At 43.7% G+C, this 21,593-nt stretch overlaps 1 protein-coding gene across 4 annotated transcripts in view; it reads left to right on the plus strand.

The window, feature by feature from the left end:
• Window positions 1-21,285, plus strand: part of ssh1a (slingshot protein phosphatase 1a) — a 57,333-nt gene extending 36,048 nt beyond the window's left edge. For 3 of the 4 annotated variants that reach the window (XM_014170704.2, XM_014170706.2, XM_014170707.2), the window contains 12 exons: window positions 13,932-13,996; window positions 14,589-14,710; window positions 14,886-14,954; window positions 15,278-15,343; window positions 15,753-15,947; window positions 16,134-16,227; window positions 16,479-16,607; window positions 17,018-17,064; window positions 17,294-17,440; window positions 17,901-18,101; window positions 18,294-18,999; window positions 19,153-21,285. In XM_014170704.2, coding sequence (XP_014026179.2) covers window positions 13,932-13,996; window positions 14,589-14,710; window positions 14,886-14,954; window positions 15,278-15,343; window positions 15,753-15,947; window positions 16,134-16,227; window positions 16,479-16,607; window positions 17,018-17,064; window positions 17,294-17,440; window positions 17,901-18,101; window positions 18,294-18,999; window positions 19,153-20,256 — 2,945 coding nt within the window. In that variant the 3' untranslated portion in view covers window positions 20,257-21,285. The remainder of the gene's footprint in view (window positions 1-13,931; window positions 13,997-14,588; window positions 14,711-14,885; window positions 14,955-15,277; window positions 15,344-15,752; window positions 15,948-16,133; window positions 16,228-16,478; window positions 16,608-17,017; window positions 17,065-17,293; window positions 17,441-17,900; window positions 18,102-18,293; window positions 19,000-19,152) is intronic. The other variant, XM_045707153.1, reaches the window with a different exon arrangement.
• Window positions 21,286-21,593: the final 308 nt, after the last annotated feature.

A 21,593-nucleotide genomic window follows, 5' to 3' on the forward strand; every position in this document is an offset into this window, starting at 1 on the left:
CTACCAAATCCATGTGTATGTATAGTGCGTATGTTATTGTGTTTGTGTGTCTGTGCCAGTGTTTGTGTTGCTTCACAGTTCCAGCTGTTCCATAAGGTGTTTTTTCTGTTTTTTAAATCAAATTTTACTGCTTGCGTCAGTTACCTGATGTGGTGGAATAGAGTTCCATGTAGTACTGTGTGCCTCCCATAGTCTGTTCTGGACTTGGACTGTGAAGAGACCTCTTGTGGCATGTCTTGTGGGGTATGCATGGATGTCCAAGCTGTGTGCCAGTAGTTTAGACAGACAGCTCGATGCATTCAACATGTCAATAACTCTCATAAATAAAAGTAGCGATGAAGTCATTCTCTCCTCCACTTTCAGCCAGGAAAGATTGACATGCATATTGTAGCAGGCTTAAGGGTGTGGGGTTTCCACGTCACCAAGTTCAATAACAAAACAGGCACCAGTAGCACAATTAGAATGCAAATGGGAAGTTTATTAGGAGTTTTTGAACATGGGAATTCACCAGTCACCTCACAGTCCACAAGCTGTAAACATTGTCCGTTCCGTTTTCCAGGGGTAGTCCTCACACTCGGGTTCTCAGCCAATCTGGTCTGGTACACAAGGGAGGTAGTCCGACAGTCCAGGTCACAACGGGTGATCACACAGATACTTCTCTCACTCTTCATACCTCTTTTGGTTCGCTCCTCAACACCTTTGGACAGGCTGCTTCCTCTTTTATCCCCAAGCACTCCCTGGCTTAACGACCTACGGCCTCGCCTCGTTGGGGCAGGAAGTCCATATAAGTCTCGGGGATGGAGTCAGCAACCTACAAGATATCTCCCCTCAATTACCACTCCCCTTACCTCTCCCTGCTGTCTGCCACAATATTATTAATATTAGCTCTCTGTGTACATCCAAGGGCCAGCCGTGCTGCCCTGTTTTGAGCCCTTGGAAGTCCTTTTTTGTGACACCTGATCACACGACTGAACAATAGTCAAGGTGCGACAAAACTAGGGCCTGTAGGACCTGCCTTGTTGATAGTGTTGTTAAGAAAGCAGAGCATTGCTTAATTATAGACAGACTTCTCCCCATCTAGCTACTACTGCATCAATATGTTTTGACCATGACAGTTTTACAATCTAGGGTTACTCCAAGCAGTTTAGTCATCTCAACTTGCTCAATTTCCACATGATTTAGTTGATGTTTAGGGTTTACTGAGGGTTTTGTTCCAAATACAATGCTTTTAGTTGTAGAAATATTTAGGGCGAACTTATTCCCTGCCACCCACTCTGAAACTAACTGCAGCTCTTTGTTGAGTGTTGCAGTCATTTCAGTCGCTGTAGTAGCTGACGTGTATAGTGTTGAGTCATCCGCATACATAGACACTCTGGCTTTACTCAGTCAGTGGCATGTCGTTAGTAAACATTGAGCTCGTCTGATGCTTTAAGCTTACGGTTTGATATGTTAAGACAAATGTCTCAAGAGGGCGCCAGAGATCTTAACCTGACCCATCTATCCTCTTCCCGCTCCTGCTGGCTTTAGCAGATTTTGCCATTACTCTCCTGAAGTTGCCGGTAACAGGAACAAGGAATCTGCAACCTTTCTCATGTTGAATGACAATTTATCTGACCATTTCTACCGATCTGCGTGCCAGTTATGTTTTTCATATGCATATTTTCATGAAACAGTTTCATTTCATTTATAATAACGTCATATCTCAAAATCATTGTCATGTGGTTAATCAAAATTCTATCTTAAGGAAAATTATACAAACCTAAAAAAGTAACTCACTTTCAAGTGGTTATCAAAAGGGAGAGAGTTGGAAAGATTTTTGAAATACATTGAGGAACTATTGTCATTCTAAATTGATGTAAAAACAGAAATTGTTTGCTTTCTGTTTGAGGTGAAGAAAACATTACTTTAAAAAGCTCCACAGGTCATTAGTGGTGGTGTGCGTTAAGTCATTCAGAAATACTATCAGACCCGCAAATGGGCACATTTATATGCCTACATTTGCTCGCAGGCCAGGTAGCCTATAGCCTACTTCTATGCTCGTGCGTGTCCTTACTCAACATTGACAGGAGCGCTTCAAACAAAAGACAATGGACTAAATTGACAGAACTCGTAAATGGAATGAAACAAACCAAAACTTGTTTCTCACAAGTGTAGCATAGGTTGTGCACTCTGCAAATAACGTGTCCAGTCAGACAATGAGAACGGGAAGACTGGAATAATAATATTGAATGCATTAAAAGACATTACCGTAAACAAAGTAACAAACATTGTAGATTAGAAATTATAGGAATTACCGGTAAATGTACTACTGGTGATATATGTCATGGGGAATTGATAGACACTAACAATCAAAAGCAAACAATTCACACAATGAAGTTATGAAACAATGAATGTGCACAAATTCGTAGGGTAGAGCCCATTCTGGAGAGAGACGTGCATCTGGGTGCATGGTCAATCCGACGTCTGCATTGTCCATGCAGCATTTGCGGTGAAATGCCCTCAGCAGAGGTCAGGGCATTTATACTATTTGCGCTTGCGGGGCAGTGCAGAGCTGTTGTCAAGTGAGTTTGTGTTTATACAGGACATACCGCCCCCACCTACCGTCAACCAATTATGTCAATGCGGAGCTGTACATAGCCCTCCTCGTTGTTACAACACTTGGGAGGCGCATAGCAATGCGGTACAGAGCTCCATTTGGCCTCTGCATGCCTCTGGAGGCTCCACAATTGCATCACACTTTCCATATGGAGCCTCCGACCACATTTTCAGATCAGGTATAAATTGGCTTTTAGTCTAGGCCTCAGCAATGGATTAGTTCACTGAGATGGGCGCAAATATATATACAGTGGCTTCGGAAAGTATTCAGACCCCTTGACTTTTTCCACATTTTGTTACATTACAACCTTATTCTAAAATGGATGAAATAAATACAAATCCTCAGCAATGTGCACACAGTACTCCATAATGACAGTGAAAACTGGTTTTTAGAAGAAAAAAAACAGTTACCTTATTTACATAAGTATTCAGACCCTTTGCTATGAGACTCGAAATTGAGCTCAGGTGCATCCTGTTTCCAGTGATCAACCTTGAGATGTTTCTACAACTTGATTGGAGTCCACCTGTGGTAAATTCCATTGATTTGGACATGATTTGGAAAGGCACACACCTGTCTATATAAGGTCCCACAGTTGACAGTGCATGTCAGAGCAAAATCCAAGCCAGTATTGTGTCGAGGCACAGATCTGGGAAAGGGTACCAAAAAATGTCTGTAGCATTGAAGGTCCCCAAGAACACAGTGTCCTCCATCATTCTTAAATGGAAGAAGTTTAGAACCACCGAGACTCTTCCTAGTGCTGGCTGCCTGGCCAAACTGAGCAATCAGGGGAGAAGAGTCTTGGTCAGGGAGATGACCAAGAACCCAATGGTCACTCTGACAGAGCTCCAGAGTTTCAATGTGTAGATGGGAGAACCTTGCAGAAAGACAACCATCTCCGCAGCACTCCACCAATCAGGCCTTTATGGTAGAGTGACCAGACGGAAGCCACTCCTCACTAAAAGGTACATGACAGCCCGCTTGGAGTTTGCCAAAAGGCACCTAAACACTCTCAGACCATGACAAACAAGATTCTCTGGTCTGATGAAACCAAGATTAAACTCTTTGGCCTGAATGTCAAGCGTCACGTCTGGAGGAAACCTGGCACCATCCCTGTGGTGAAGCATGGTGGTGGCAGCATCATGCTGTGAGGATGTTTTTCAGCGGCAGGGACTGGGAGACTAGTCAGGATCGAGGCAAAGATGAATGGAGCAAAGTACAGAGAGATCCTTGATGAAAACCTGCTCCAGAGCACTCAGGACCTCAGACTGGGGCGAAGGTTCACCTTCCAACAGTACAATGACCCTAAGCACACAGCCAAGGCAACACAGGAGTGGCTTCGGGACAAGTCTCTGAATGTCCTTGAGTTGCCCAGCCAGAGCCCAGACTTTAACCTGATTGAACATCTCTGGAGATACCTGAAAATAGCTGTGCAGCGACGCTCCCCATCCAACCTGACAGAGCTTGAGAGGATATGCAGAGAAGAATGGGAGAAACTCCCCAAATACAGGTGTGCCAAACTTGTAGCATCATACCCAAGAAGACTCGAGCCTGTAAGCGGTGCCAAAGGTACTTCAACAAAGTACTGAGTAAAGGGTCTGAATACTTATGTAAATGTGATATTTCAGTTTTTTTATTTCTAAAAACATGTTTTTACTTTGTCATTGTGGGGTATTGTGTGTAGATTGATGAGTAAAATAATATATTTAATACATTTTAGAATAAGGCTGTAACCTAACAATTTCGAAAAAGTTAAGGGGTCAGAATACTTTCTGAAGGCACTGTATATTTGTTACTGCTCGATTAAAACAATCTCGGTCAACCAACAGCCTAATGACCAAATAATCAACCAGTTGACTAATTGGAGTCAGCCCTATTTGGCAGTCATCTATTTTGTAACCTAGTCATCTATCTGCGAGACTATTCAAAGCTTCAATGTCTTGCAAAGCCATATGGTATACCATAGGACCTAGTATAACAGGATATAAGAGGTTCCAGTGTTTAGCCACTGGTATAATGTAAAGTATGATATTTCAAGTATGATTCTGAGGCAAAGGTTTTAATTGGTTAAAAACAAGATCCTGCAGCTGCTTGGGAGAGCTTAACATTCACTCTCAATATCACAGAGAAACAAGGATCGTTTTTTTTTTCTCCCAATGCTGTTCCAGTTTTACTCTGAGCTATTATTTTGTTCATTTAATTTCAATTGGTTTCTCATTTTTGGTTTCCTTGTTGAAGTGAATTCAAATGGAATTTGGAATGGTTTGCGTCACCAAGTGAATTGACTGAACTTGAGCACAATCAGGATTGGCTGCTAGCCCGCATTGAGTGATTGAGTTGGTAGGGAGTTACTGGAGGATGCAGTCATGTGTTTCTTATAAAGTACTGCCTGTGGAAAGTGAACAAGCCATTTTTTTTAGGTTGTTTGCTGTAGGACAGAATGTTTTCTAACAGGAATGGATAATCTCCTTAGCCTGGCCTTTGGGTAATGTTTATCCTGTAGCCCACTGCCAGTGAACATTGCGCCTTGTAGTTAGAATACTTAGCGGTGCCCTTAGGTTGTGATGTGACTGATTTCCGATCCATGAGCTGAGGCCACACTGTGCGGTCCCTTCTGTCTGAGTAACCAACCATTGCTGGCCCAAATCTTGACTGGCCACTATCTTTTGTCAAAGCTGTAACAGTGGCAGGAGATGTCATGAAAATACCACCCAGTGAAGAACTTGCAGAACTTCCAAAACAAAAAGAAAGATACCTGAGTGTCAACTGATCTGGGCCTCAACCAAACCAAATGCAGAGATTAGCATTTGTCTCAATTGTGAGTCTGAGCTGTGCTGAGAACTCCTGTAGCCCCTGGCTATTAAGGCCCAGAACAGTTGCAGAGTAAAGTACTAACTTACTAATACATGTAAATGAATATATGTCTGAGCGTGTCTTTATGAGGCGTCTACCTATGGATGCGCCATGAAGCAGGGGAACATGCCCAGAGCCTGCTTGGCGCCGACAGCTGTAATTAAAGCCGCCCAGGAGGAGAAGACATAGTTTGTTTGCCAGTCATCAGAATACCTTGACTGACACATGTTTGGCTGCCACTCTTTACTGATCACTGTAGTGGTTAGGGTTGCACCGCCACATCGAGTAGCCCTCCCTTTTTTGCTGTCTCTCTTAATGTCACTCTCTAGATAACTTAAAAGCATGTCTAATATGTATTGGGGTTCACAATCATGGATTGATTTGAAAACCAATAGAAGAGTCTTAAAATGTATTCTAAAACTCACAGGCAGCCAGTGCAGAGATTTTAAAACCGGTGTAGTGTGTGCTCTCCATCTGGTCTTGGTCAGTACACTTGCTGCAGCATTCTGTATGTTTTGCAGTTGACCAATGGCTTTCTTGGGTACACCAGACAGAAGAGCATTGCAGTATTACTCCGCTGTCCGTTCTGAAGCTGCAACATCATTTTGGCCATTTAGTTTCTGACTGAAAAGTTCTGTTACCGAAATCCCTCACTTGTTTTATGAAAAACATTCCCTCAACATTGTAAGCATCGTATGCATGTGACCAATAGGGCCTGACCTATAGTCTATCATAATCACGTAAATAAATTGGTTATAACAAAATCCGAACACAGTAATGGCGACAGAAAAATGGATCCGGAGGATGTGAAAAAGAAAAACGGGCGAATGTTTGTTGGTTTCTCAGGAGGTAAAGTGGAAGTCAGATCTGTGGAAGACATTTGACTTAGTTGTGGAAACTACTGGAGATAAAGAAAAAGGAGGGTATATGAGCAAGTGTTGCGTGAGTATTATGTGCCAAACAATTGCTGTTAGATTACAATATTACTTTAAAAAAATGACCATTTAGAACAGTGTAAACAACACTAAATAAATAAGTGTACCAGTGTAAGTGTATATTATATAAATAAATACATAAAGCCTTTATTACAGCAGACTAAAAACAGTTGCATGCATTCGTGAATTCCTTTTTATTTATTGTTTAGGCTAATTATTCAAAGCTCCCGTCATTTAATTTTAAAACTAAAATGCTTGACTGCATTTCCCAGCATGAATGTCTCGTGTGCTGTGTGATGGCATGAATGTCTCGTGTGCTGTGTGATGGCATGAATGTCTCGTGTGCTGTGTGATGGCATGAATGTCTCGTGTGCTGTGTGATGGCATGAATGTCTTGTGTGCTGTGTGATGGCATGAATGTCTCGTGTGCTGTGTGATGGCATGAATGTCTTATGTGATGGCATGAATGTCTCGTGTGCTGTGTGATGGCATGAATGTCTCGTGTGCTGTGTGATGGCATGAATGTCTCGTGTGGTGTGTGATGGCATGAATGTCTCGTGTGCTGTGTGATGGCATGAATGTCTCGTGTGCTATGTGATGGCATGAATGTCTCGTGTGCTGTGTGATGGCATGAATGTCTCGTGTGGTGTGTGATGGCATGAATGTCTCGTGTGGTGTGTGATGGCATGAATGTCTCGTGTGCTGTGTGATGGCATGAATGTCTCGTGTGGTGTGTGATGGCATGAATGTCTCGTGTGTTGTGTGATGGCATGAATGTCTCGTGTGTTGTGTGATGGCATGAATGTCTCGTGTGCTGTGTGATGGCATGAATGTCTCGTGTGCTGTGTGATGGCATGAGTGAATGAATGATTGATAAGGTAGCATTTATATTGAAATATAGACCTAATGATAACTACGTTACTTATTATTATAATGATGATCATAATAATTGTAATTATAACAATAAGACGGAGATCAAGAAAAAGGAGGGTATAGGAGTGAGAGCTACGTGCATATTATGTGTGACAAACAGGTGCTGTGCTGTTAGATTACAATATAATTTTTCTGCCTGTTTGGAACAGTGTAAACAACACCAAATAAATTATAAGTAATACCAGTCTGTTCTAACAATAATTAAAAAAAAAAAACTTTATTACAGCATAGCAAAGATTTAGAAACAGCCGAATCTATGAAATTGCTTTATCCAACATTTTGCTGTTGCATGAGGCTTGGTGCTCACGGAAACAGTAGGCTATTAAACAAACAGGCAACAGAAGCAAGATCTGTCTTATTTATGTAGATATATATGGATGATTTCTAAAGCCCGGCACATTTAACAGTTAGGCTGTTAATTATAGACCTAATTAAATCTCCTACATTTTCTTAGACAATTAGGCTAAGGCAAAGGCTGTTTCCTCGTCTCTGCTGCCTCCGCCACTTTGTTCTCAATCCCAATTTGCTGGTTAGGGAAAGGCACCAATTCAAGGAAGATTATGTTTCAGAACCGCAGACAGCGACCATATCCAACGCGGGAGAAAGCGCATTTGTTATAAAATAATATTTGATTGATTAGTGTTGCACCATTCTTTTTTACCTAATATAACCTTATACAATTTCAGTATCACATGTCTTAGAGTGATGGGCTGTGGTCTCCGCAATCGATTAGTCCACTGCGCGAATCAGACAGGTGTCTTGTGCACCATGGAAAATGTAAAATTATTGCGACTGCTCGACTAAAAACATCTTGGTTGACCAACAGCCTATCGACCAAACAATCGACCTGTCGACTAAATGGGTTCAGCCATTAGTTGGCTCTAAGATCATTTAAAACTTTTACTAAGGCTGTCTCTGTGCTGTGGTGGGCGTGGAAACCAGATTGGATTTTTAAAAGAATTGGTACTTTAAAAAATCATTTAGCTGTTTCAAAACCAATTTCTCCAGAATTTTGCTTAAGAATGGAAGGTTGGAGATGAAAGACTTGAACATTGCTAAGAGCTGAAGAATCTAGATGACTTTTCTTCAGAAGGGGTTTCACCATAGCAGTTTTTAATGCATTGGGGAAAGTGCATGAACAGGGAGTGATTAACAATAGCTTGCACTTCTTCAGATATGCAATTAAAAACTGTTTCGACGAGGTGGTGGGGATTAATTTTCCCTACATTTTTTTAGGCACTGAGGCTGTACTCGCTTTAAGTTACAGTTTTAACAGTGGCCATGTAGGCTACTGTGGCTATTTGATCATACAGTGAGGGGAACAAGTATTTGAACCCCTGCTGATTTGTTTGCCCACTGACAAAGAAATGATCAGTCTATAATTTTAATGGTAGGTTTATTTGAACAGTGAGAGACAAAATAACAATCCATGTCAAAAATGTTATAAATTGATTTGCATTTTAATGAGGGAAATAAGTATTTGACCCCCTCTCAATCAGAAAGATTTCTGGCTCCCAGGTGTCTTTTATACAGGTAACGAGCTGAGATTAGAGCACACTCTTAAAGGGAGTGCTCCTAATCTCAGCTTGTTACCTGTATAAAAGACACCTGTCCACAGAAGCAATCAATCAATCAGATTCCAAACTCTCCACCATGGCCAAGACCAAAGAGCTCTCCAAGGATGTCAGGGACAAGATTGTAGACCTACACAAGGCTGGAATAGGCTACAAGACCATCGCCAAGCAGCTTGGTGAGAAGGTGACAACAGTTGGTGCGATTATTCGCAAATGGAAGAAACACAAAAGAACTGTCAATATCCCTCGGCCTGGGGCTCCATGCAAGATCTCACCTCGTGGAGTTGCAATGATCATGAGAACGGTGAGGAATCAGAGCTACACGGGAGGATCTTGTCAATGTTCTCAAGGCAGCTGGGACCATAGTCACCAAGAAAACAATTGGTAACACACTACGCAGTGAAGGACTGAAATCCTGCAGCGCCCGCAAGGTCCCCCTGCTCAAGAAAGCACATATACATGCCTGTCTGAAGTTTGCCAATGAACATCTGAATGATTCAGAGGACAACTGGGTGAAAGTGTTGTGGTCAGATAAGACCAAAATGGAGCTCTTTGGCATCAACTCAACTCGCCGTGTTTGGAGGAGGAGGAATGCTGCCTATGACCCCAAGAACACCATCCCCACTGTCAAACATGGAGGTGGAAACATTATGCTTTGGGGGTGTTTTTCTGCTAAGGGGACAGGACAACTTCACCGCATCAAAGGAACGATGGACGGGGCCATGTACCGTCAAATCTTGGGTGAGAACCTCCTTCCCTCAGCCAGGGCATTGAAAATGGGTTGTGGATGGGTATTCCAGCATGACAATGACCCAAAACACACGGCCAAGGCAACAAAGGAGTGGCTCAAGAAGAAGCACATTAAGGTCCTGGAGTGGCCTAGCCAGTCTCCAGACCTTATTCCCATAGAAAATCTGTGGAGGGAGCTGAAGGTTCGAGTTGCCAAACGTCAGCCTCGAAACCTTAATGACTTGGAGATGATCTGCAAAGAGGAGTGGAACAAAATCCCTCCTGAGATGTGTGCAAACATGGTGGCCAACTACAAGAAACGTCTGACCTCTGTGATTGCCAACAAGGGTTTTGCCACCAAGTACTAAGTCATGTTTTGCAGAGGGGTCAAATACTTATTTCCCTCATTAAAATGCAAATCAATTTATAACATTTTTGACATGCGTTTTTCTGGATTTTTTTATTGTTATTCTGTCTCTCACTGTTCAAATAAACTTACCATTAAAATGATAGACTGATCATTTCTTTGTCAGTGGGCAAACGTACAAAATCAGCAGGGGATCAAATACTTTTTCCCCTCACTGTAATGTAGGCCTACCAGGGTGGCCTACCATAAAAAACTATGGAGAAAATGCATCCCATAACATTTTAACATGGAAATAGCTGTTCTATCATTCAGCCTACAGTAGCAGCCAATGTTTGGTGTTCAATGTAGGCCTAAGTCTTTTGGAAGAAAAAAAAAACATGCAGGGGCTTGACATTAACCTGTGTATCCACTTGTCCTTCAGACAAGGAATTGACTGAACATGTTGTTTGATGCAAGAAACCACTTTACAAAATAAAATGCATTATTATTACTATACCATTATTACAGAGAATCAGAAAAATCTTACTACCCTCTGCCTATTGGCTACTCAAAATACAAAACTGCCCATTTAAGACAAAACAATATGCTCTTTACCTGACTCTCTTTTCAGAGATGTCAAGAAATGTATATGTTTTGTGCTCTTGTAGGAAACAATAACTCACCTATGGCTGACTACAAATGATCTATAACTGAGTTAATGACTCACTAACTAGCAACGGACAAAATGTGCACACATGGCTACATGCAGCTCTCGCTTTGATCTCAAAACTAGCGCATCTACTCACGACTGCTCATGCTGTAAACACAGTCCAGTTCAAAGTAAATGGCACATATCAATGGTCTATTTGCTTATAGGCCTACTGCAGCTCTGATTGTTTATGCCGCACCAGTCTGTGTACAGTACGGGCTGAGTAGTGCCTGTCAATGCAATCGAATCATGCGTTCTGCCTTCAACAAAATCTCTTGTATAGTTCGATTTGTTTCAGTATGTTGCATTGAAAGTGGCTGATATTGTGTTTGATTTGATTACAATTGTCACAGTAAAGGGAAACATTGATAGTGTTAACAGGAAAAACACTAGAACAGTGGTCACCAACCTTTTCTGAGTGAAGATTACTTTGAGTCATAATGCAAGCCGAGATCTACCGCTCGTAAGCCTATGCAACATTAACCAATTATAAACAGTACATTAGCAATGAGGCTATCTGATCACACCGGTAATAGATCCGTTGTTGTTTTACTTGTGAAGCCCAGCTGAGTGAGCATACATTTAAATAATTTGCGTTTTATTTTTATTTTACTGGGCTGCTGGTCCGTCTTAGCAGAGGGAGAGAGCAGCAGACTGAGGGTCTGCCTCTCAACATCCCTCCGCTCTCCCTTTCCTCCAATGACACTGGCCAAAAAGGTACACCGTCTTCCAGCTGATGGCAAAACTCGAGTCGCACCGCAGTATTTCTGCCTCATGCACAAATACATGTTGTTACTCCTATGAACGGTATGGTTGGTGACCACTGCTCTAGCTCTAGAAAGTTGAGTGAAGTTCAATCTCGTCCTTCTCTCTGGGCTAATATTTATGCGTGGCAGTCTTGGGGGCTACTGCTCGCGTTTAGAGGGAACATTGGTAGTAGGCTATTCTGAATTATTTCATTTATTTTTGAACAGACAGCAGTAACTATAACTTTGGCAAATTTATTTCAATTTATCAGGCGTGCTGCAGCTCCTCCAGAACCCTTTGCATGGCTCTAAAAGGAAATCAATTATTAACTGCAATGCTGGAGAGATGAGAGTTGCAGGCTAATGTCTATCAGAGCAGGGAGAGGGATCATAGAAAGTGAATCTCATTATAGTTCTGTGAGAGATACGGGGGGCAACTCGAATGAATTTTGATGGCATTTATTATAATTTTTACACTGGAAAAAGTGACAATTATTTTTCATGCCACGAGAGGTACCGGATTCGGCCAAATAGGTTCCGGAATGAAACAGTCCAAAATGAAGAGGTGCTATATCCTGTTCCGGCAGGTTCCGGCTCAAATTAAGCACTGGAAAGCTGTTCTGACTTTGTGACTGCGTTATCTATTGGAAATATTTTCACTCTGTCAATAAGACACTGCATGGTCAATCTCACACCCCCTGCAGAAGACAGGGCATTCATACTTCTTGTGCTTGGCAGAGCAGAGCTGTTGTCAAGGAAGTGAGTTTGTGTTTATACAAGACCTCCCACCCTCACCTACCGTCAACCAATCATGTCAATGCGGAGCTATATGGAGCCCTCCTCATTGTTACAAAATGTGTGAGGCACACGGCGATACGGTATGGAGCTACATTTGGCCTCCGCAATTGCGGCAAACCATCCATATAGCCACATTTTCGGATCAAGCATAAATTGGCTTTTAGGTTAGTATTGTGGAGTAACTACAATGTTATTCATTCATCCTCAGTTTTCTCCTATCACAGCCATTAAACTCTAGCTGTTTTAAAGTCATCATTGGCCTCGTGGTTGAAATCCCTGAGTAGCTTCCTTCCTCTCCGGCAACTGAGTTAGGAAGGAGCCTGTATCTTTGTAGTGACTGGGTGTATTGATACACCATCCAAAGTGTAATTAATAACTTCACCATGCTCAAAGGGATATTCAATGTCTGCTTTTTTATTTTTACCCATCTATCAATAGGTGCCCGTCTTTGTGAGGCATTAGAAAACCTCCCTGCTCTTCGTGGTTGAATCTGTGTTTGAAATTCACTGTCGGCTGATGGATCTTAAAAATAGTTGTATGTGTGGGGTAAAGAGATGAGGTAGTCATTCAAAAATCATGTTAAACGCTATTATTGCACAGAGTGAGTCCATGCAACTTATGATGTGACTTGTTAAGCAAATGTTTACTCAAAGGGGTTGAATAGTTAGACTCTTTGCATTTTTTTTTTTTTTTTCACCTTTATTTAACTAGGCAAGTCAGTTAAGAACAAATTCTTATTTTCAATGACGGCCTAGGAACAGTGGGTTAACTGCCTTGTTCAGGGGAAGAACGACAGATTTGTACCTTGTCAGCTCAGGGATTCGAACTTGCAACCTCTCTAACCACTAGGCTACCCTGCTGCCCCAATGCCGCCTCTGTTAGACTATTAATTAGTAAACATTTCTAAAAACATAATCCACCTTTGACATTATGGGGTATTGTGTGTAGGCCAGTGACCCAAAAAAATCTTAATTTAATCAATTTTAAATTCAGGCTGTAATACAACACACAATGTAAAACGTCAAGGGGTGTGAATACTTTATGAAGGCACGGAATGTGGGTTTTTGGTAAAGGAATTACAAGGCACAAGGTAATATTTCTTAAACTTACAGAAGGTAAACAATTTCTCCAAAACAAAATATATGTTGATATTAGTTGGCAGGGGTCTTTACATCAACATATTGTGTTTTGATGTATTTCTGATACCTTTTAAGACTTTTTCTAAGAGCCCTTTTCCATCTGTTTATCCAGAAATCAAAGCCTTTACTTATGCCTAATTGTTAAGATGGACAATAAAAAATTAAGTAGATATGCCTTCATTTCCCCAAAATATAGACTCTTAACTTTAATTTAATACCCAATTTGATATGCTCCTATGAACTTCACATGTTGGTGTTCATGGATCCTTTTACATGGAAATGCCCAATACCCAGTTCTGGAGGGCACTGTTCTCTGCTAGGTATCCTTTCATGACACTAGCAAATTGTGCCTGCAGTTGCTCACTCACTCAACGATAGAGTGCATTAAGTTGTCGTTTATGTTCTCACTCAACATCCATTGCCCATGCCATGTGGCATGATGAGTGATGTTCAGGATCCTAATGTCAAAGATTTATTTTTATATGACTAAGATGTATTTATAATCACAATAAACCATGTTATCTGATGACACTAACCGACCAGGTCTTTATTTTTCCCGTTCTTCTCTTTCAACAGGAGACTTACCTCAGCACCTGCAGGTGATGATCAACATTCTTCGCTCGGAGGACCGAATCAAACTGGTAAGAGACAACGCACACACACTTCCCCACAACCCTGGCCAGTGACTAACCACCTGGCACCGTGACAGCATCAACCTGCCTGAATGCTTTTTATTGTGTACTAAAGACTTTCATTTTTTTGATTTCACCTTTGTGTACTAAAGACTTGTTTTCTCACTGTAATTATTAGATAATGAGAACATGTTTGAACTCACACAGAAGAGCATTACCAAGTGTTTCCATGGTGTCTGTGAAAGGGAGAGTTTATTAGTTTATCTACCGCTATGTTCTCACACTCCATTGGAATAATGCCTCCCATGTATTAACAAACTGTTTTTGACTGTGAGAGATTACTTTATAGGATTGGAGTGTATGTGTGTGTGTTACGGTTGGACTGTGTGGGTGTTATGCCCATGTCTTGTGTGTGTGGAATTACATGATTCAGCAGCCCATGTGTCCCTGCAGTCAGACTGTGTGTACCTTCTATGTTCAGAGTCAGTTTGTATGGCCTTTTTATCAGATTCACATGTTGGGAGAGGTGCGTGGACAGGTAGGCAATGTAGCCTCGTTGTTTGTGAAAGAGTTGATGAAACTGTCACGTCTCCTGCTACAGGCGGTGCGGCTGGAGAGTGCCTGGTCAGACAGAGTGCGTTACATGGTGGTGGTGTACACCAGCGGACGACAGGACACAGAGGAGAACATCCTGCTGGGCATAGACTTCAGCGACAAGGACAGGTGTGTATGGGTCTGGGCCTGCGCCAGCTCGTGTGTGTGTGTGTGTTTTTTCTCACTTGCTATGGTCGTCCTTGATGCCAGCTGTTAGACCCTTGTTGTTGTAGCAGCATCTCCATTTGAAGTCAAACCAGGTGTGTTGATCTGCTGGGAACGTGTCTTTTTGTGTTGTTCCCAGTAAAAGCTGCTCCGTTGGCATGGTGCTGCCTCTGTGGAGTGACACAAAGATCCATCTGGATGGAGACGGGTGAGCGAGTCCCCCATAGACATACAATTGTTCTGTATCTGTGACCCCTCTGTCAGACTACAGCCCCCTGCTGTACACTCTGGAGAGAAACAGCTCTATTTGCTTAAAGCTGGAATAACTGGAATACCTGTAACTGGAATACCTGTAACTGGAATAACTGGAATACCGGTACAGAAAAAGACACTGAGCTCAGCACAGGCTAATGTGCTAAAATGACTTTGACCTCCACATGTGTTTTGATAGAGAGTTATGTTTTAGTGGTTACTAGGTATGAATCAGTGTGTGATCAGGGAGAGTCATTGCCTGTCTTGTGTCTCCTTCAGGGGTTTCAGTGTGAACACAGTGAGCCGGAATCATGTCTTCAAACCTGTGTCTGTACAGGCCATGTGGTGAGTAGACACAACCATAGGAATGACTGCCTAATACATTGTTTTTAATGAAGCAATCCCACATCAGTATATTGGCTGCTGAATTCATATCAGACCACACGGTTGAGGCATTTCAAAATACTCTGCCAAATACTGGTGTAGAGATGCAGGCACATGAATCAATCAATCAATCAATCAATCAATCAATCAATCAATCAATGTATTTTATATTTCCCTTTTTACATCAGCAATTGTCACACAGTGCTTTACAGATACCCAGCCTAAGATGAATGCCACTTGTTCATGTGAATCAGCTCATTACCCATTAAAAGCCTATTGGTAGAAAATGATTATACTGCACCACATTTCTCCCAGATTAATAAAGATGGTTGATTGAAGATATATTGACCCACTTTGACCCCTGTCCCAGGTCGGCTCTGCAGATCCTCCACAAGGTGTGTGAGGTGTCCCGCAGGTACAACTACTTCCCCGGGGGAATGGCCCTCACCTGGATGGGTTACTATGAGAGCTGCATCGCCTCAGAGCAGAGCTGCATCAACGAGTGGAACGCCATGAGAGACCTGGAGACCTTGCGGCCTGACTCCCCCACCATGTTTGTCGACAAGTGAGTCTACAGAAATTGCAAATGGATATGAAATAACGTGAAGAGTTTCACACAAAGTCAAACATGTAGAACGAGATAGACAGTAGCGGAAACGTGTGATGGTCTGCTGGTCCTGACTGACCCGTGGACTGAGAGATAGAGTAGTGTGCTGATGAAGCCTCTGTGTGTCTGTCTCTGCTGATGCAGGCCCACAGAAAGGGAGCGGACAGAGTGCCTTATCAAAGCCAAGCTCCGTAGCATCATGATGTTCCAGGACCTGGAGAACGTCACCTCTAAACAGGTAAGCAGAGGGGAGGGATGAACTAAATGCACACATTAACTGCCAATAGGGCTCTGATGAAAAGAAGTGCACAAATAGGGTGCCATTTGGGACACAGTATTGAAAACAAACATCTTTGCAATACAGCCTTACTGACATGTAGTGTAGTCTTCAGTCAATTTCGACCTGACATTATTTGAAACTGTAGTCAGGAATATTACAAGTGGAAATGGTAGAATATGAAATGGTTGATGAGTTTGCTGTCCCCTCAGATACGGACGGAGCTGGAGCAGCATATGAGCTGTAACCTGATGCAGTACAAGGAGTTCATCGACAACGAGATGCTGCTGATCCTGGGCCAGATGGACAAGGCAACACTCATATTTGAGCACCTCTATCTGGTTAGTCACCTGGCAACAACTCCTTATCCAGAACTGCTTGGTACCGCTCAAACTTTAGCTTGGTCCCAGATCTGTCTGTGCTCTTCCCAACTCCATTGCTGTCATTGGCATGACAATAAGTGAGAATAAGTTGGCATGCTAGCACAAACAGACTGGCACTCAGGCTACTCAAACTCTGCTTAATCTGATGAATCAAGTGCATTTTAGAGTTTTCTCATTGTTTGAGGTCAGATTATCTATTTGTCTCTGAGATTTGGTCTACTGAAGCCATGATATTTGGCTGATACTGCTAGAAAAAGTAGTATTCTGGAAGAGCAACATTTGGACAGCCATAACTGTTCGGCATGTGTAGGAATTGACTGTGTATTTGTGTGCAGTTAAGTCTTACATTTTTCCACGTTTGTTTGCAGGGATCTGAATGGAATGCCTCCAATCTGGAAGAGCTTCAGGACACTGGGTAAGTACAGCCTTTTGCTCGCTTCCAAACATTTCTATTCCATAGAGTGAATCCGTTATGGCTGTCATGTCTCCAACACTGTCAATGGACTTTTTCAGAGGCACTAAAGTTGTCATGAAGACAATTAGTTGTCACGAAGGTTGTCTCATCGATTAGAACATAGATTAGTCATTGGTGTGAGTCAGAATATTGTGGGAGTATTATGGGGTAGTGTCTGTCTCTTCACCAGGGTGGGCTATATCCTCAACGTCACCAGGGAGATAGATAACTTCTTCCCAGGAACATTCTCCTACCACAACATACGGGTGTATGACGAAGAGGATACAGACCTGCTGGCCCACTGGAACGAGACTTACAACTTCATAGTTAAAGCAAAGTAAGTCATGTTTGCCTCGAAACAGGTAAGAGGGATGGAAAGGACAGAGATATTGCGAGGGATAGAGCTGATAAAGCAAGCTATTCTTTACCATAACACACTCCTGTATAATCCTTTTTTTTTATTCATACAGTACATGGGTGTCTCTCTTGGTCAGAACCACGTTGGTAGTACATGTATCTTCCTGCTGTTTCAATTGAGGTACAGTAATAGTAGCTTACAGAGAACTGTGAGTGACTTGACTGGGGTGTAATTAGGGTAATTGGAGGCAGTGTAGGACCAAGTCTGTGACCAAAGTTGTCCTAGAGAAGGAAGCTGAAGATGGTTACCACTAGCAACACAAAGGCTGTCATTATCTTTGCCACAGACAGAGAGTAGTCATCTGAGTGACAGAACTGGCAGAGGATTCTAGTCTGATTCTCCTAACTACTCTACATTCATGGTGTGTTAACCCTACCAGGAAGAACCACTCCAAGTGTCTGGTCCACTGTAAGATGGGTGTCAGCCGCTCGGCCTCCACCGTTATTGCTTACGCCATGAAGGAGTATGGTTGGTCACTGGAGAAGGCCTTCAACTTTGTCAAGCAGAAGAGAAGCATCACACGGCCCAACACAGGCTTCATGAGACAGCTGGCTGAGTACGAGGGCATCCTGGATGCCAGGTACAGTCACACTCGACTACACCCTCTGTAATTACCATAGCCCTGATTAACTAGGGTAGCACAACAAGGGATCAAAGCACTGAAATAGTGCCCAAGGTTATAGATTTTGCTGTATGTTCTATGTGTATTATTTGAGCATATCTCCCATGCTCCTCCTTGCCCCCCCCCCCCCCCCCTTTTGTCCACTTTCAGTAAGCAGCGTCACAACAAGCTGTGGCGTCCTGACCGCCCCGACCCAGACTGTGACCTCCATGAGGGCCAGCAGGCCCAGTGCTGTGGGGGGGAGGACCCAGGGAACCGGACCCCTGAGCCGGGAATGTCCCCCTGCTATGAGGAAAAGGGGGCGGCATGTCCCCTTTCCCCCTGCAGGATGATCAGTCTGGAGGTGGACCCCGCCTACAACAACTACTACTTCCGCAGGCTGTCTGACTCGGCCCTGGACAGTGACCCCTCCACGCCGGTGCGCGCTCTGCCCCTCCTGGACATGGAGCGGGTCTTCATAGAGATAGAGGACGTGGAGCGCGATGCCCTGCTGGATGACGAGGCCTTTGAGGGGCGAGAGGGCCTGCCGCTGCCACACTTTGGGCTGGCTGGGGTGGGGGCGGCGGCCCAGACCTCTTGCCGAGGACCAGAGCCCCTGGAAGAGCTGCGCCTGCGTCTGGAGTTCAGCACCGTAGAGGAGGAGGATGAGGAGGAGGTTCAGAAAGATGAGGCAGAGATGGAGGCGTTAGCACACCCAGGAGGAAGATTGGGGAGTGCAGGAGGAGGTGATGGTGAAGGAGAGGTGGAGATGGTTCAGGAAGAGGAGGTAGAGAAGGAGGGCAATGGGCTGGACCTGGTAACCCTGAACCAGAACTCCAACAATAACAACCACTTTAATACCCTGTCCAGACTCAATGTAAGTGGGAGCGGTTTTCATTATGGTGTCTTCTGTCTCTGTAATATACAACCAATTCATATGTATATATAATAGCTCATAATAAATAGATAACTACATTAGTAGAGTAATGATTATTCTTTGTTTCTGACTTCTTGTTTTCCCTCTGTTTAGGACACTGTTCCTTCCAAACCCGCTCACCCAGTCAAGCCTTCAGCCCTCTCGCGATCAGACAACAAGCCCAGCCATAACATAGATTCACTGACCCAGGATGCTGATCTCTGCCTTAACCCCACACACCTCCCCAGCGTGCCCAGTGTCTCTGTGGAGGTTCCAAGTGCCACTCTCCCTCTCCCACTTACCTCCCCCGACACACCCTGTTCCCTCAGCCTGCTGCACCCCTGTGGCCCTCTGTGTGACTGTGCTGCTCCGCCCTCTACACTTCTGCCTGAAGCCCAGGACTCCCCCTGCTCTCTGACATCTGAGGACATGGCTGGTGAGGCCGAGGGTGAGGAAGGGAAGCTTTTAGGGGTCTCTGAGCCTCTCCCTGTCCCTGAGCTGCTGGGACTGAGCCTGGAGGAGAAGAGGCCGGCGGTGGCCTGCTACGTGACCCAGCAGCAGGAGACTCTAGTGCAGCTACAGAGGTCAGGGCTGGTCCGCCGGAGGGCAGAGAGGCTGGAGAGGCTGTCAGGTCTGTCCCAGGAGGGGCTTCATCCCTTGGAGCCTCTAGACAGCCCCCACTCAGGAGCCAGGGAGGGTCCCAGTCCTGTGGAGGTGGAGTTCTCAGCCTTCCCAGAAGACTTCCCCAAGTCCTCCACACCATGCCCAGTGTCCCTAGAGCTGCTGGTGGTTCCTCTGACTAACGAGGCCCTGCTGGGTGCAGTGGGGTCTGGGGGGCTGACGCCCAACTCTTCCCCCCATGGCTCCACACTGACACGTAGCTCCAGCAGTGACAGCATCCGCAGTGTCAGGGGCAAACCCGGCCTGGTGCGCCAGAGGGCTCAGGAGATCGAGGCCCGCATGCGGCTGGCCGGCCTCACCGTGCCCTCAAGCCTCAAACGCTCCAACTCACTGGCCAAACTGGGCAGCCTCAACTTCTCGGCTGAAGACCTGTGCTCCGTCTGCTCCTCGGATGCAGGCACCCTCCTGCTCCTCTCTCTTTCCCCAGAGCCAGGCCTAGAATGGGAGTGCCCCTCCACCTCTTCCTCCGCCCAGCCCAGAGCACACAGGGACCAGACCACCCCAGAGAGAGCACTGTCCGGGGGTCCCAGGAGCTGACAGGAAGGATGGAGGGACACTCCTCCACCCATCCCTCCATCCCCCACTCTGAGCTGGGGAGGGTCACACAGATTTTGGAGAGGGGAGAGGGACAGTCTTAAAAAACAAATGTGTATATAGAATTATACATGTATAAATAAACATTTGCATAATATAAATATATATTAATATAAATCCACATCATATTTAAGGAAAAATAAACAGAATCCAAATATTATACCATAATCCAGATGGTATCTTGGTTAAAGGCTGTTCTTGCATGGAGCGCAATGAAAGTGTGTGCAAAGATGAACCTCATACTTAAGACCTGGTCTCCATCAGGACTTAAAGTGGTTTTCATGTCTGGTCCTCTGCCTTTCTAGCTGTCCAGAGATCAGAGTTACAGCTTCATCATTATCATCATCATAATCATATTATCATCATCATAATCATTATCATCACCATCATATACCCTGCCTTTCACAAGCAGATACATTTTGTTTTTATCACAAACTTTATCATCACAGTTTTTTGTTGACTTTGCCATTGGTTAATGTTAGTTGTGGTGTGTTTTGATTTAGTGCTGCCTTAGTCAGAGTTGATCATCAGATGATATTGATTTTGCGCTATCATTGGGTATAGAGCTCCCGAAGTTTCACCATGTGCCGAAAACAAAGGGGAGAAGTGGGTGTAGTTGTCTGTGTTGTATTTGTCACTGCTATCTTGGGTTCAGTAAGCAATATGAGACGCACATAGACCGTAAACTTGTCATAACACAAACAGCACCATTAATTCGGTGTGCATCATGTATTTTGGAGAGAAACGTTGTGATAGGTCAAATGTATGTGACATCATCATATCGGGTATGCTAAAAGGTTTTCTTCCTCTTTTCACCTCAGTGTTAATGACTATCCGTTACAGGTTGGAGGCTGTTACCAACGATGTGATATTAGAAATGTCTTAAAAAAATCATACAAGCATAGAATCTAGCTCCTCTGCTTCTGAGCCTGCGTTGTATTTTGGTATTTGTATAAAAAAGTGAATCAATCAGATTAATTTAGGATGAGCCAAATATATATCAGAAATCATTTTCAAACAATTCAGATCCCAAAATATAGAATACAAAAACAAAAAGACCATAGCCCCCTCCTGCAAGTACTGCAGTGTGATTCCACTTCTGTAAGAAAAGTAATTCCTTCATCCTAGTCCCCTCCATTTCTGACGCTTTCATGCTATAATGTCCTCCAAGCTTCCAAGATGTCCCTGTGTCAAAACATCCAGATATCATTCCAAGAATCTTCTGGGACCATTCAACCTCTGTGACACCACGGTGATGTGGTGCTTTTCATTTTGTTCAA

Source organism: Salmo salar, chromosome ssa24, assembly GCF_905237065.1.
Source record: "Salmo salar chromosome ssa24, Ssal_v3.1, whole genome shotgun sequence".
NCBI lineage: Eukaryota > Metazoa > Chordata > Actinopteri > Salmoniformes > Salmonidae > Salmo > Salmo salar.